Source organism: Brachionichthys hirsutus, chromosome 7 (genome assembly GCF_040956055.1).
Source record: "Brachionichthys hirsutus isolate HB-005 chromosome 7, CSIRO-AGI_Bhir_v1, whole genome shotgun sequence".
In the NCBI taxonomy this organism is placed as follows: Eukaryota; Metazoa; Chordata; class Actinopteri; order Lophiiformes; family Brachionichthyidae; genus Brachionichthys; species Brachionichthys hirsutus.
Window position 1 is genome coordinate 6,983,389 of NC_090903.1, and position 15,551 is coordinate 6,998,939.

The 15,551-nt window shown below is 41.7% G+C and overlaps 1 protein-coding gene across 1 annotated transcript; it reads right to left on the bottom strand.

Moving 5' to 3' along the window:
• Window positions 1–385: 385 nt before the first annotated feature.
• On the bottom strand, window positions 386–15,063 carry thbs2a (thrombospondin 2a). The gene is made up of 21 exons (XM_068741329.1): window positions 14,689–15,063; window positions 14,190–14,274; window positions 12,212–12,411; window positions 11,006–11,146; window positions 10,826–10,919; window positions 10,500–10,670; window positions 9,518–9,694; window positions 8,983–9,156; window positions 7,979–8,106; window positions 7,326–7,478; window positions 5,994–6,212; window positions 5,795–5,902; window positions 5,546–5,705; window positions 5,306–5,424; window positions 4,995–5,229; window positions 3,582–3,809; window positions 3,207–3,478; window positions 3,031–3,128; window positions 2,615–2,754; window positions 2,038–2,068; window positions 386–1,701 (listed from the first exon to the last, which is right to left on the bottom strand). Exons 1-21 carry the CDS (start codon window positions 15,061–15,063, stop codon window positions 1,698–1,700), a joined length of 3,312 nt encoding a protein of 1,103 aa, XP_068597430.1. The 3' UTR covers window positions 386–1,697.
• Between the last annotated feature and the right edge of the window lie 488 nt (window positions 15,064–15,551).

Sequence of the window (15,551 nt, forward strand, 5' to 3'; positions counted from 1 at the left end):
TATGATATTTATTGAAATACTCATTCACTGCTATAACTGCAAAACTACATTTTTAAATGAACCTCTCTGGCACAAGTAATGTGAAATAAAAATAAAATAAATCAATAATAACAATTATAATAATACTCAAAGAATGAAAATCACTTGAACATTCCTAAATACTAAAATGCACCAGTTTAGCACATCATTGTTGAGAGAATACAGTGTGGTGAAGAGACTATCACATGGCTTGAAACAGGTTTCACACAGTTAACTAGTTTTGAACCTCAGGTAGCCTCCGAATGTTTCAAAAGCGCTTCCATTATGCCGTCATTTAAAATGTTTCCATGCAAAACCTTGGAACCCATTCGTGTACCCCCCTCATTTCACGATCAATGGAAAAATGTGTGTTCAAACAATTTATTTATGAAACGGAACAATTTTACACTCATGCTTGCAGAAAATGTATATCCAACAGAAGTATACAAAACCTTTTACATTTTGTGCATTGCAAACTCTCAACAGTATTTATTTGTTCATGAATCCATCACTCATAATACCTGACTGTTGTGTTTGGTACTTTTTACAGACATGAGGTCCACGAGAAGGCACTTAAATCAAATGTAGATTTATTTTTGTTACTAAATTGAACTACTTCTCCTTCTTTTTTGCATTATGGGGTTCAATAGCATGAAAAAAGTATTTTATGCAGTAACAGTAGCCCAATTTTCAGCCAAGTTGGGAGATGGATAATTTATAAGCTTTGATAGAAATAAAATATATGAACAAAGGAAATGTTCCACATTTACCAGAGTAATAGATTACTTTGGGTACAATGAGGCCCTATCTGGACTCAGAGAAAACAATGGGTTTTGTACATACACATACTAAATAAATTTACCTTTTTGACATCTATCACAAACATAGCATTAGTTAGGTTTTGTAATGTCTTAAATCCAGCTGTCTGACGCTTATGACCACAGTTTATGCAAAATATTTTTTAAAAACTGACAAGTAAAAGAAGTGTGTGACAACATAGAAACAAAACATTGTAATCGTACAAATTGTTAACTTTATATTTGTGATATTCAATTATGCATTTTTTGTCAGTGTATACAAATAAATAATTATTTACAAACTCCAGAAAAATGCAAATGAAAAAACAAGCTAAGCATAAATAATTTACAAGAGGAATTATAATACAGACTTAGTATAAACATCTTTGGCGGTTATTAAAATGGCTTTTTTTTTTTTCTTTTTCACTCACACTCTCCTTAAAAAACTAAAACCAGAGCACATCCAGGATGAAAATGACGAGTGGAAATGGTTTATGGATTATGGATTATGGTTGACATTTCATGACCGGTTTGGAAAATCACATGAATGAGCCAAAAGATAGCGACAGCATCATTAAGGAAAATAACTCGCAGGAAAGCACAAACAACATGTAAGTGATTGTAAAAGGACTCCTTTAAAATGTGGATGTAGGTACGCTGACTATCAAGAGATAATTTGCTAAGGCTTGTTACAAACACGTCCACTCTCATCAGGAAAAACTGAAATGGGCCTGGGTTTCCTCTCCAGTGGATGAATCAATGATACAAAGAAAAAAAAAGAAAAACAATTTAAAAGTATGGAAAGTCTCATTAAAGTTGCTGTTAACTTTGAAAGATCGCCGTCTGTTGCCTCCTGAAGTTTTCCCATCGGGCTTGATTCAGTTATCTGTGGAAAGATTGAAAAAGCAGTTTCCATTACCGCCACATTCATCATTAAAAACTGGGGCACTCAACGACATTCACACAGTCGAAATGCGACAACAGCATGTGCACAGTGTGCTTTAAAAAGTGTGTCTCCATTCACATGGCAGTGATTGTGAAAAAGTCTGCAGGCTCATTTGGCGCTGCTCAGCAGCGCTCAAATAGGAGGTCCGAAGTCCTTGGGCCAACACACAAGGGCTTTCACAATGCATGACACATTGTAAATTGGCAAGCAGACACAAAGCGTGACTTTATTGCTTGCTTCAGTCAACAAACAACATACAGCCGCCATCAGCGTTACCTTGTTGACACTGTTGGCAAGTCCAGATTATCTGAGGTTTGAAAAAGATGTTAAAGATTTACATTTTTTCCCACATCATTTCTCGAACATTTTCTGATCTGTGTACTCTATGCTCATTGACATATATTGGCCATAAATGTGTCCTCGTCACATACAGTCAATGCAACATACACCATAGAAACAAATGCACACTTTCTGCTACAAATAAGTGATAACTACTTCAATTATAATTAGAAATATTGCTGCATTACCCTTAAACTGCACAGCATCAGAATCATTGTTCTATTTGCACGGTCACATATTCAAAATGCTGATATGTGTGTGTCTGTGTGTGTGTGTGTGTTTATCTGCATTCTTAAAACTGCTAACCCCTGCTTAAGGTTCAATGTAACCTTCTTTTCCCAACCCAGTAAATGGATTACCGGGAGTTTATTTGTACTGAAGCTGCACTGATTAAAGGTTGATTCTTCAGCCTCATCCCTTCAGTGCTTTTAATTGGGTATCATTTTTTGCATCTGACAGTAGAAAGACAAACATCTTTTGGTAAACCTTTGGAGAGGTTGAAGCTCGAACTAACCTCTGCACTCGTATTTGAGGTCGGAGAAGAACACCAACTCTTGAGAGAAGACAAACAAACCTAGCCTTCCTCCAGCGAATGTTTTGTCATAAATCGGTCCCGAGTCGGCCATGATCTGTTTACCTTCATAGACCACGACCCTGCAAAAAGACAAACAAACATTCATATGCTTACTTTCTGTTACTAATTATAATGACATAGGTGAATACACACATCACTATGTTAATCGGAAGCTGTACAGCTTTATATATATAAATGAGTCTAAGGCTAAACTACAATTCACATTTCCTTTCGTGAACCTTTCCGTCATATATTTTCTCTATATTCTGGCTTTATCGTGTCTTTATTGAAGGCAACATAGCAGAAAACACTTTTTTCTTCAGATCCCTCCTGATCATTCAGAATATGTGGCTTACCTTATAAAGCCAGTCTTAGGTCTGTGGATAAGATGCCACCTGTAAGCCGTGTAATCCTTCCAACCAATGTTTTTAGGGTCATGCCACAGAGTACGCACCTACGTGAAATTATTTACAGCATTAAACATTGCTACATCTTTCAAGACGGATCATTTTGTATTTACACTGCTGCCCACCTGTCCCGGAGTGTTGCCCGTGTGCCACAAAGCATTCCTGAGGCGTTCCCCAGTGCCTGTGGTCGAGTTGACAACCTTGAGAGAAACACCAGAAATACCAAAGGCCTTGGAGGGCTTGTCTTCCCAGTAGGTTTGTGTGATCTGCTTCCACATGACTACATAAAAGCGGCCGCTTGATTGGTAGCCAAACACAAAGCCTGCGTAGTCATCATCTCTGTCTGTGTTCACATACATTGTTCCACTGAAGTCAACAGCGTTGAAGTCATCAAAACCTGTGATGGCGTGAAAGGAATGTGAAATCCGGGGGCTTTTCTGGAATTTCAGATCTTTTATAGAGCAAGGAATGGCCGGTGGTAAATGAACATGGCCGCTCACCTACTGCAATGCCTGGGTCAGAGTTGGCTGTCTGAACCAGCTCTTTGCCTTGATGTCTGACCACCCAGTTGGGATCAATCTGTGTGGTTCCCTTGGGATCCAAATGGACCATCTGGAACTTCCTGAAGTCTGTGACACTGATGGCATTGTTCTCCGGGCACACATCCAGAATATCTGGGATACTGTCATTGTCAAAATCGTCTTTGCAGGCATCCCCTCTTCCATCACCTGTTAGGAAAAGATATCAATGAATGGGTTTGACCCAGTTTGAATTAGACTTGCATGACACATCTTGACTTTTTCCTATTTTTCCATAGGTTGTAAAAAAATGCTTTGGCAGCTAATTTTGTCATAATACTCCCACTGCAGTGAGCACTGAGGAGCTCTGACAAAATGAAAGGGGAAAATCGTAATCCCTCCCAGGAATATGACTTTCATACCTTTGCCAAGTATACTAAGAAAAATCAGTCATTTTTTCATGCAGTGACAACTTCCAATGATACTTGTAACTATATGGAGGCTGAAGTCTATTAGAGCCTGACTGTAGGCCAGGAACTAAAAAGGATGCCAGAGGCTAATGAGCTGGCTGCTTTCTGTCATCATATTTGTTATTTCACAAGGGGCTGAAGTGATTCAAATCAAATAAACAGTATCTGAGGAGCTGCAAAGAAAGTGTCCAGGGCCTTCCTCCACTGCAGTCTGTTTCCAGTTACAGACAGACAGCTGTACAAACTCCAGGTAGCCATGCTTAAATTGGGCACCGTGAACTAATCACGAGTAAAACCTAAAGGCAATAAAAAGCGTGAGTCACTGCTGTCCTGCAGGATGACATCACCCATGCCAACCTGGTCACCAACTCTTTCCACAGCCACCAGACTCCACACCTGCTAGACTGAAGGTAATGACTAACTGCGAAAACATCTGCGACAAAACGTACAAAGGAAAACTGTTTCAAAGTGATGAGTGCTTAGTACGATCACGTGGGGGTCATGGGACAAATGCTACCGAAATCCTGGATAAGCATATGAGCTATAACTCTACCTGCTGGACAGCACATGCTGATAAAGGTCATACGAATGCAATTTGAGATTAAAGGTGGTAATGAACTAATGGTAAATAAATAATGATGACTTTATTGATGACAAAAACTTTTGTCAGCAGCTGTTTCCACGGTCAAGCATGGACTCTTAATCTGGAATTTTAACACAGACAGAAAGTAAAAGCGCGAGAAAAAGTGCGTAATCAGTGGTGATTGTGTACGATACACAGTGAACAGTCACTGAAATGAGTTAGAGAGAGAGAGAGAGAGAGCGAGAGAGCATTTAATTAAAAAATATATATTATTTTACAGTTTAAAACAAAACTCGCATTGGACTGCTGTAGATTTATTGGATTAAAATGTGATTCTCTCACCATCAGAGTCCAGCTGGTCTGCGTTGGGTGTCAACCTGCAATTGTCCCTGTCGTCAGGTATACCATCATTATCATCATCATAGTCACATGCGTCTCCTTTACCATCCTTGTCATGGTCAGCCTGGTTGGCATTGGGTACATAGGGGCAGTTGTCCAGGTTGTTCTGATGGCCATCTTCATCAATGTCCTGGTTGTTATCACACTGATCTCCAACCAGGTCATTGTCTACGTCAGTCTGTTGGACACATACAGACAGAGGTCAACTACTGACTCCTCCTTTACATGCTAGAAGTCATCATTTCATGCAGTACCTGGTCAGGGTTGTGTAGCAAAGGACAGTTGTCACACTGGTCGCCAACGCCATCCGTGTCAGTATCCTTCTGGTCAGTGTTGTACACATAGGGGCAATTGTCTTCGTCATTCAGAATTTCTGAGGATAAAAGGCATTTGATACCATATTTTTGAGAAATTCAGGTAAAACATTAACTGACTTTAGTGGTCAAAAAAGGACCGATTACAGAAGCTTATCGTTTCAGACTATCTATTTTTACCATCTCCATCAATGTCCACCGCGCAGGCGTCGCCTTCTCCATTGTGGTCGGTGTCTATTTGAGCAGGGTTGTGTTCATAGGGACAGTTGTCACAGCGATCGCCAACTTCATCCTTGTCGAAGTCAAACTGCCGTGGATTGTAAAGGAGGGCGCAGTTGTCCTGTTGCAGAAAGTATGCAGTTGTTATATGGACTTCTTGGATCACATAATAAACTGTTCTGGCGTATTAAACAAAAAACCTTTCTGTACCCTCTCATCTAAAATTCCATCATTGTCATCATCTTTGTCACAAGCATCTCCTTGGCCATCTTTGTCAAAGTCTTCTTGTCCAGAATTAGGAAGGCTGGGGCAGTTATCCTGGAATAGTAGAGGATAGTTCAAAATCTTTACAGGTGCAAAGACTTATGATATACTATAGCAAGTAAAATGACGTCGTTCAACAAAATACCTTCTTGCAATGATAAGTGGCATTGGCACCACACACAAGATTCTGATTGGGCCAGCCATCCAAGTCAGAGTCCTCTCCACAAAAGAAGCCATCTCCGGCGTAACCAGTCCTGCACTCACACTTGTACATAGGGTCACTGAAATGGCTGATATAGATGCATTCAGCGTATTTGTGACAGTTGTGGGTTTTGTCTTTGCACGGGTTCTCTGGCTCACAGATCTAAAGAAGAACAGGAAAGGCAGAACTGTAGTACGATCCTAGTCAAACCATATCCAACACAGGGCACTTGAAAAGGAGAAGGATGGCCATCTAAGCCCTTGGCATCTCTCTTTTTAAATAGTTTTACTTTCGTCATCAGTTTCTAATCACACGCTCTCGGGTCAAGAGCACTGGCTTTACCTCTGCCCCTATTTTTTGGACAGTGATTCTAAACTGAGGGCCTCTATTTTTGATTTTATGAAATCCCACACAGCACATCACACATCCCGCGATGACCCACTGCTGACCCTCTATTGCAACATGAGGTACTCAGAACTGGCACTCATTACCAGGATCAGTTTGTATGCCACTCCATGAGCTCATACAGAGAGTGACAGCATGAGCGGGCCAATGTTCAAAGCTGTGACTTGGAGTTCCTGAATGCCAACGATGAGAAAATGCCCCCTTTCCCCAAATCAGTTAGTGAAACTGGGCCATCATATCAAAGAGGTCTACAGCTACAGACGTCATATGATGATGAAATGATCTGCATGGGATGTTGTGGAAGCGCTAGCCAGAGTGGCATGGCAAACGTTTTCAGTTCAACAGAAATTCAGCAATTACAAGGGAGCACAAAAATGTGCACCATTCAAGTCATTAATATGAAATATGTCAGCGGATATGAGTTAAGAGTCTTGCATAAAGTCAAAAAGTCTTGCTTTGATTGATCTACAGAAACAACAGTATAAAAAATATTACAACGTTAAAAAACCTGTGATCTCACTGCCGTTGTGCCAGAGATGTGAAACACATGTTTATCATAAACCGCTGCCCGACTCTCCTCCCTCTCGTTCTGCCTTCGGTTCCTATTGGTCAAGGTGAGAATAATTAAAGCATGGTATTCCAGGGCCACCCCGCTAACGTCGTCTTATTGCAAGAACTGAGGTCATTAATCATACGAGCTGATGGAACCATTATTTATACATTTGGATTCGACATGCAAAAATCCAAACAACCATTGCCTAAACAAAAGACACACGTCGCTTTTGGTTTTCTTCAGAATTGTCCTCTCTTTTTAAGGCAGCCATTCTTCTCATCTCTCATTGCATCTGAATAAATGCAATTTCAACTCACCTGTTTGTTCTTCTTGGCAGCCTCCACACCCACACCGAAAGGCTGGGTACCCTTGTAGCGCTTCGGACAGGGCAGGCAGTGGAAACCCGGATCGGTGTTGACGCAACGCTGCATCCCACTCGTCATGAAGCAAGCGTCTGACACCATGTCACACTGCGGGTAAGGCGATTCAGTAAAATAACAAGTATATTGGTGAAGTTTTAAATACAATCTAGTCTATGCACTGATGGTATGGTAATCTCTGAAAGCTCATACTGCTGATACGGTCTGCTCATCTAGCCTTGATACTTCCATGTGGCACAATAGTTTGTCTACGAGCATAGTTTGTCTGCACCTGTTGGAGAGTGAACTAGAAGATGCTTTGTTTCCCACACAACCCTTCCTTTTCCACTCTGTGCTGTTCTCATGACAAACACACACCTCATCTCATTATGGCATATAAATTCTATGTTAGTTTTTATTCCTCATACTCTCATGCAGATGTGCATAGCACTCTGGGCGACACTGTACCTTTGAAGCTTCAAATAAAACACGTCTTATGACCATTGATTCTGTTTGAAAGACTTTATTCTCAGTTAGACTGTGAGCCAGGAAAGGGCCGCAACAGCGGATGTAAAAAAAAAAGAAGAAAGAAAAGAAGAAGAAGCCTTTACCTCATTAATATCTTCACAGTAGACGCCATTCCCACGGAAACCAACAGGGCATGGGCCACACTCCCAGGAGCCATCTGGAGCGTTGTTGCAAACAACTCCCCCGAAGCATGGGTTAGACAGACATCCGTCTACAAGAGATATTAGTGACAAAAATGGATTAAAATAAGGTCAATAATGACACCTTTAAGCCTGATGAGATGGGATATTAACCTGAATGACAAAAGAAGAATATGTTTTCTCTAACTATTTGAAGCAATGCAGAAAACTTTGGTTTTATTTGTCAAGGTTTGGATTTTTATATTATAAAATTGTGCATAGTACAGTTTGTGTTTCTATACAATGCATAGTGATGAGTGATAAACGTTTAATTTTCACAATTAGTTTCAAAAAACCTTCAAATTTTCCATTCAGTCATAACAATGGGAAAATTATCAGTCACAAGTAAAAAAAAATATTAAACAAGATTAATTATCTTGTTATTTGAGCCCATTGGGTTTTCTACATGAAAACAGTTCTGCTAAAAACCAGAAAGTTAAGTTGCAATAGCCTAGTAAAAGTTATCTTTGTGCAGAAGTGACTGGCCAATGCCGTAGTTGTTATGCTAGCAAGCCGTATATGGTTCCTGCCATAGGCAGTGTGAAAGACACCTTACTGTATCCTGGAATAAGATGGACACCAAAAGCTTTGCCCATTTGCCTGACTATGAGGAACATACGTTGCTCTAGAAAGACAAATGCATTCCCGTTTTGTAAGTCTTAAATGATGCAAAGTGCATGTTAAGTTTATTTAAGAATTCAGTGGCAGCACACACAGTTTGTAGTAAAGAAAAAATAGGGCAACACCCAACCAAAAGCTACTGTTAAATGCAAGTTTACAGCCATGGTCGTTGTGCTACTGAGGTGGAACCATAATAATATTAAAAATGACAATTCCAGTTCTGATCAACAGACATTTCCATCGCTACCGGTTGAGCTCAAATATAATGGAGAGTGACGTATGCTCACCAATAGGACAGTCTTTTTTGTTACAGATGTCACTGTCGTTAGTTTCCCCGATGCATTTCCTGCCGCCATACTGAGGTTGAGGACTGTTACACTCACGCATCCGACTTTTGACCCCTCCTGCACATGTTGCTGAGCAGGTTGCCCATGGAGACCAAGGACCCCACCCACCATCAACTAAAAAAGATACAGAAGATGGTTATTTAGCAGTTAACCTCTGGCAATGTTTTTTTTTTTATATCACAAATATTATTATATAATAATATTATCTAATAATAATAATATAATAAACATGTCAACACTAAGCAGCTACAGAATCCGAAGCCCAGAACAGAACACAAAAAGACAAAACACATTGAGGTGATTTGAATCAAACATTTCCTGAAAGTCAGAAAAGAAGGTCCTGTCCAAAGCACATGGAGAATGTTGTCTCAAGGGAGCCATGAGGCATGCGGAAGTCTGGATGTTCCACATTTTGATAGATAGACATGGCAGCAATAATGAAGATGCTGTTTGTCAGTGTGGGTGAAAAACTCACTGGGACATGGCTTGGCAGTGCAACGCTGAGTCTCTCTGCCATTTCCATTACAGTCTTTACCCCCCAGTTGTGGTACAGGAGCATTGCAGTGACGTATCCTGGTTATCTGCCCTTCTCCACAGGTCACTGAGCAAGATGACCATGGCGACCACAAACTCCAACCTCCATCCTGGCGAACTGGGTATCAAACACAAAACATGAGCCCAAGATCACGAAAAACACACGTCATGTGTTTTTATTTGGGTTGTCACTCAGCGTAATGGTTACAGGCGTGCATATAATCTACCAAAGAATAAAAATGGAGAACACATTTCATACGAGCAGACATTATGTGTGTAACGCTGGCAATGATTTTCAAACATGTTCTAGGATTCTTGTGCCAGGATTTATGTCATTCTGGGGAAATGATCCTTCGGCAGTTCGACTAATTCAGTCAGTCACCCAGATGCAGCGCAACATTGGCCGCAAGCTGCAACATGTGCACATACTAAACTTGATCAAATAACACATTTATCAGTTTCATATCCAGCAAAATCTCCCGCCAGCCAACCTCTGATTTAGAACGCAGTGATGAAGTTGATTAATATGTTTTATTCTTGCATGGCAGGTGGGACGAGTCATTATAATAGGAAATACCCTCTCACCAAGTGATTTATGTGGAGTAAACTTGAATGGGCATGTCCTGAAACTCAGTCATGACATCCAGCTCGTCAATGCTATTCATCTTCATCTAAATGGATCCCATTTCAGAAGATTTATCTGGGCGTGAATTCTGTCTTTTTAACTTTGGAGGATCTCATCTCAAACAGGTTTATTACGTGCCTCCCATCCAAATGCCAAACTGATTGAGATCATCTCATAACTGTGGGAATGGCAGTGGTCTACTTTTAAAGGGATAATGTCATGGGTTTGGTTCCTACTGCGTGCCATACATTTATAGGTAACTGTGATTAGAGAGAACCTGTTCAGAACATCTCCTCACCACGACTATCACACTTGACCAGGCTGCATTTGCGGGTCTGAATGGAAGGTCCGGTGCATGGGTTACTGGTTGCATCACATGACCGACCCCTCTGCTGCGTTCCTGTACCACAGGTGACGGTGCACTCTGTCCACTCCGACCAGGGCGACCAGCCATCCTCACTCTCTAGGGCTGGAAGATATAAAACCACTGCATCAACGTTTTATTCCCTTTTTGCATAACAGACTCTCCCATATATGTGCCATAACATTGTCGCATTTTATAATAGTATACATGCATAAAATTGTGTTTTTTTATTCCATATAACTATGGTAAAAATCACTTACGCATACACACTGGGCAGCACTCGCCATCAACAAATGTGGGGCTGGCACAGGCGACTGGTGGGCATGTGATTTGGTGACACACAATCTTGGCTTCCTGTCATCAGAGAATATTAAAGATGTATTATGTCTATAAAACACTCGTAATAAACTCGTGCATATTTCCTCATGTGTTGGTGATACCTGGCAGGTACACTTGGTGCAGCTGTCCACAATCCAGTCCTCCTTATCATCAAACAGACGGCCATCTTGCCAGCACATGTTTTTTTCTTTAGAGTTCTTGATCTTCCCGAGGGCCTCCTTCATGACCGTGTTCTCCTCTGTCTAACATTCAACCACAGATAGGTTTGAAAGCAACCCGGTCAGAAATGAGTCAAAGTCAGGAGAGAGCTACACTGTGTTCCGTTCTGCCTGTAAGGTCATACAGGTGGGGGTTACCTTTCACCACGTGGAAGGTAAGGGCAGGCAGGATAAATAAATATTATCAATATAGAAGATTCAATGGATGAGGTCTCTTAGCAAAAACATTATTCTACCATTTAAATCATCAAAATGAAGCTTTTCTGTGAGCCCATCCTACAACATAAATCCTCAAACACAGAGACAGATCGTGTTTTTAATACTTTGGCCTTTTAACTTATTTCAGCCTTATGATGGAAAAGTCCAGAGAAAAGAATGACCGAATCTATAAAATTTAAATAAATACAACAATTGAAAAAGCTCCTCCAGTATATGAATGAAATGCTTTGTTACATCCGAAGTGTGTGCGTGTGTGTGTGTGTGTGCGTGTGTGTGTGTATGCACTCCCATTTGGAAAAGGGAGGCAGCAGTAAAATCCAAGACACCACTCGGTCTGGAAGAGCCTCAGGGACCCTTCTCATCTAAGACATTTCTTTTCCCCCCAAGGTTCATGCCCAGACTCTTATTGCTGCGAGGCTCCCAGAGGAAACCCACGGGCTGTTTAAACACAGCCAGACATTAAACTGGACCCCATCGCTGCCAGGGAAACACTTCCTATATCCACATGTTACATGTCATAAAGTCTGTCTGGCTCAGGATGTCACAGATAGCAAGAGTCAAATGGCTTCAGCCAACACAGGCGACTCTATAAACAGTCCCGTGGCTACTTGATGTTTGCTTTCATTCTCATGTGGGTTACCTAGTAACCCAAATCAAACGCCTCACATCCTGGCAGCTGTGCTGAGGATTGTATCATTTATTTGTCTGACCTGTCAAAAGCGTTAATTTCCTTCGGTCACACAAAAACTGAACGGAAATTTCCCATCCATCACTAAAATAGGTCTCCAAAGTACAGAGAAGCAGAAAGGCGGCACTTTTAAAACAAACACAAGTCAGGATTATGTCGATTCATACTATGTCACCACTTACCACTCTTTGCAAGCCGTCAATGAGGTTGCTGACGACAACACGGAGGCCGTTAAGCTCTTGGAACATGGTGCTCAGTTCCTCGCAGGAGCGTTCGCACATATCTGTGCCTGCCTCGTCCGTCTTCTGCCCTATGACGTTTGTATTGATGGATGGACTCACGTCGACAAGTTCTGCACTCTCACTCACAATATTAGCATCATCTGAAGGGGCAGCAAAGGAGATATCAGGGTAAATGGGCAAGCGGCAAAGCAAGAATTAAATGAGCAACACATACTGGTGAAGGATCTGCATGTCAACAGATCAAAAATAACGTGTTGTTTGCAGTGTTTATTGTGTTACCAAAAACAGATGTTCAGTCAGAGATGTGCGTGCGTGTTTTGAAAAGCGAATCTGTCTGAAAGGGTGACAGTAAATCTTTCCGACCGGAGATGACAGCAGGAATGACTGTGGGAGAATGGGTAATTGTGGCATCGAAATCTGGGTGTTCCGTCTGTGAAACCACACTGTTGTCAAAAATCCCCATAACCTGCAAGTCAAGTGGTCACTTCCAATCTAAACATAACCGACCGGAGAGACCACACAGATTTACAAGACGTCTGTGAAGCTCGCAGTCTCGTCCCGAGAGCTGACCAGTTGGACGGCCACTAGATTTTGGCCCACAGAGCGTTTTACACTGGAAGCTCCTTCAGTGCAAAAATACAACACACAGAACAGAACAGGAGCTTTTCAGATGGAGTTTACATGTTGTTTAAACTTTAAACTACACGACTCGTTAGCCTGTATTAAATTCCCTCAATGTCCATCCCCTGAAGCTCACAAAAGCATGAGGCTGCAAGCAAACACACAAACAAGCTTCACGAAAACCAATGTTCAGCCAAAAACCGCAGCATTTATCTGCAACTGCTTTGGATCTTGCAATGCAAATTGGCAAAGATTAATTGCAAGTTTGGAAATTCTAAATCAAGAAGCCATCCCAATTGGCCACTGATGCCACGCTGCAGCCAGTGTTGTGTTTTCTTTCCTTTTCAGTCTGCTGGATCCATTCAAATCTCAGCGGGGCTCCACGCCGCGAGTGCATGTGGAGCGACTGCTAGCGCGTCTGTGAAAGCCTTTGCACATTCTTCACTCCCTCGCAGAAAGTTAAAAAAATAAAAAATAGAGGAAAGAATTAAAAATGAGGGAAAAGCACTGGTAGTTTTAATACTGCTAAGTAATGTCCAGTATTAGAGTTCTTATGAGCCTGGATTGTGTGTGTGGGGGGGTTTCAACACAGAAACAGAAACGCAGCGACCTCTCTATTATGAAAAAGACACACACAGCATATGGATTTGCTTTGTCACCAAAGATTTTGTTTCCTGATCAGATGTCTCCTGTAAAGAATTATTATCCGCACATGTCAGTTGTCTGTCTCTTTTGAGTTACCGCCTCTCTTCGCGTGAGCCCCACTGAGGATAGCGTGTAAGTGTGCCGTGTAAAATTCACTTTCTCTTTTCTCTTTTGTCTCTCAGGGCATTAACCCGAGTCCATGGAAATCTCCATAGTATCCCCTTTTGTTCACCATGTGCACCGCGTGACCTTATTCCACTGATTTGACACTGCTGTTCCTTTAAAGATGAAGTAATGCGCAAGATCTTTGCAACATAGTACATCTGACCGACTGTTTTGTTTTCATTACAATGACTTTACATTCATTCAGAGGAAATCAAGAATGGAGATTGTGAAACTGTTTGCTTTGGAAAGTAGCTGAGGCTGATAGAGGCACTTAACAAAACACAGACACCATGATTTTGGAGGATTGCATGTGAAAGTGTTTCCCAATCACATCTGCAGGATATTGAGCCTGAAACTGTTTGCAAATGTGATTATTTTGACTCATTATTGGGCTCATATAAATCTCACAACTACAGAATTAATTCTCACTGATTGAATGATTGAATTCTGGCACTCTTAAACACTTCCCAAAAATATTCAGTCCTACCTGGTTTGGCGACCTCACAGTCTCTGCTCTGCAGGACGTCTTCCATCGTGGTGTCAAAGATGAAACGTACATTCTGCAGAAGGCCCTGTTTGGGAAGAAGATGGTGAGTGTTGACGTATTCTGTCTGCTTTGGCGCATGCATGCTTCTGCACTCGCTGCCTTCTTCACAGTCTAGCACGGAGGTTCGCGCTTAATCTTGTCACACACATTCAAATGACTTTTTAGCACACAACGGGCAATTTAGAATCTAATTTAAGAGTCGTTTCTTCTCAAAGAGAACAGGGTTGAGCCGCGCTTGCCAGCCTGGGAGCATTTAGTTCCTTTTTCTGGAAACTTTGTTCGGCCCACTATTGAGTTTCTTGGCCTTAATTGCGTGGCAACAAAATGTCCAAGGGCCATTTTACTACCAGCACATCTGGAACATTCACAAGGCACTGAAGGAAAAAGGCCACAGGAATTCCCAAATTCTGGGAAATCCCTCCATAAGAGACTAACTCACCCTGAAGTGGCTCTCCCGGCTGGTTCCCTTTGCCACATACATGCGGCTTCCCTCAGCGTGTAAGTGCTCATAGAAAGGCTCATCCAGGGTGAAGCTGTCTATCAGGCTGCAGCCCACAAATAGGTTTGCATTTTCTCCATGAACATGAAGGGTGATATTCTTCCACTGTGAGTCAGACAGATCCACATCCTCAAACTGGACTATGTTCTGGGAGCCGTCCACCCAGTAAACCAGGTCCAGACTGTTGGCCCGTCCGTTGGCCACAATCTCAAACTGTCGCTGGCCATCTGGGCCCTCCAAACCGATGAGGGTGCCCCGCGAGGCACGGTCCTGGCGTATGCTGGCTATAAAGACAAAGCCCTCGTTATTTTGCATCTGCTGTAGCATTTGTTTTAGTATGGGGGGTTTCACTGGGGGCAGGTGGTCAAAGCGGATGAAGCGGTAAGTAGGGGCGTCTGAGTTTTGGCCCCGGAACTGTTTGGCCCCTAGAGTCTTGCGTGTGATGTGGCTGATTTCAAACAAGTCGAACGACGTCTCGTCCTCCTGCTCACCATCTACGAATCAGACAAGAAAAAGAAGATTTCATAAGCCTCAAGTTTGTTTCAGCAATTATCATTATCATATAAATGGAAATGATTTGTGTTATTATCATCATTAGTATTATTCAGCGTTAAAGTCTTCCACATACCTTGAGATACCGCGTGGAGGAAATGAAACGATAAGAGCAGCAAGAAGAGGCTTCTCCGGGGTGTCATATCTCCTTCAACAAACAGCAGAGATGTTTTAGAATAACTTTTGTGTCCTTTTTAATCTCTTACACATATTCTGGATCCACTATAAATGTGTCATTTGAACTCTCAATT

Coding starts and splice junctions, on each gene's coding strand:
- thbs2a (XM_068741329.1), bottom strand. CDS start 15,063: ATGCAAAATAACGAGGGCTTTGTCTTTATAGCCAGCATACGCCAGGAC. Junction 9,157..9,517: donor CACTGCCAAGCCATGTCCCA/GTGAGTTTTTCA, acceptor TATCTTTTTTAG/TTGATGGTGGGTGGGGTCCT. Junction 3,479..3,581: donor TGACCCAGGCATTGCAGTAG/GTGAGCGGCCAT, acceptor ACGCCATCACAG/GTTTTGATGACTTCAACGCT.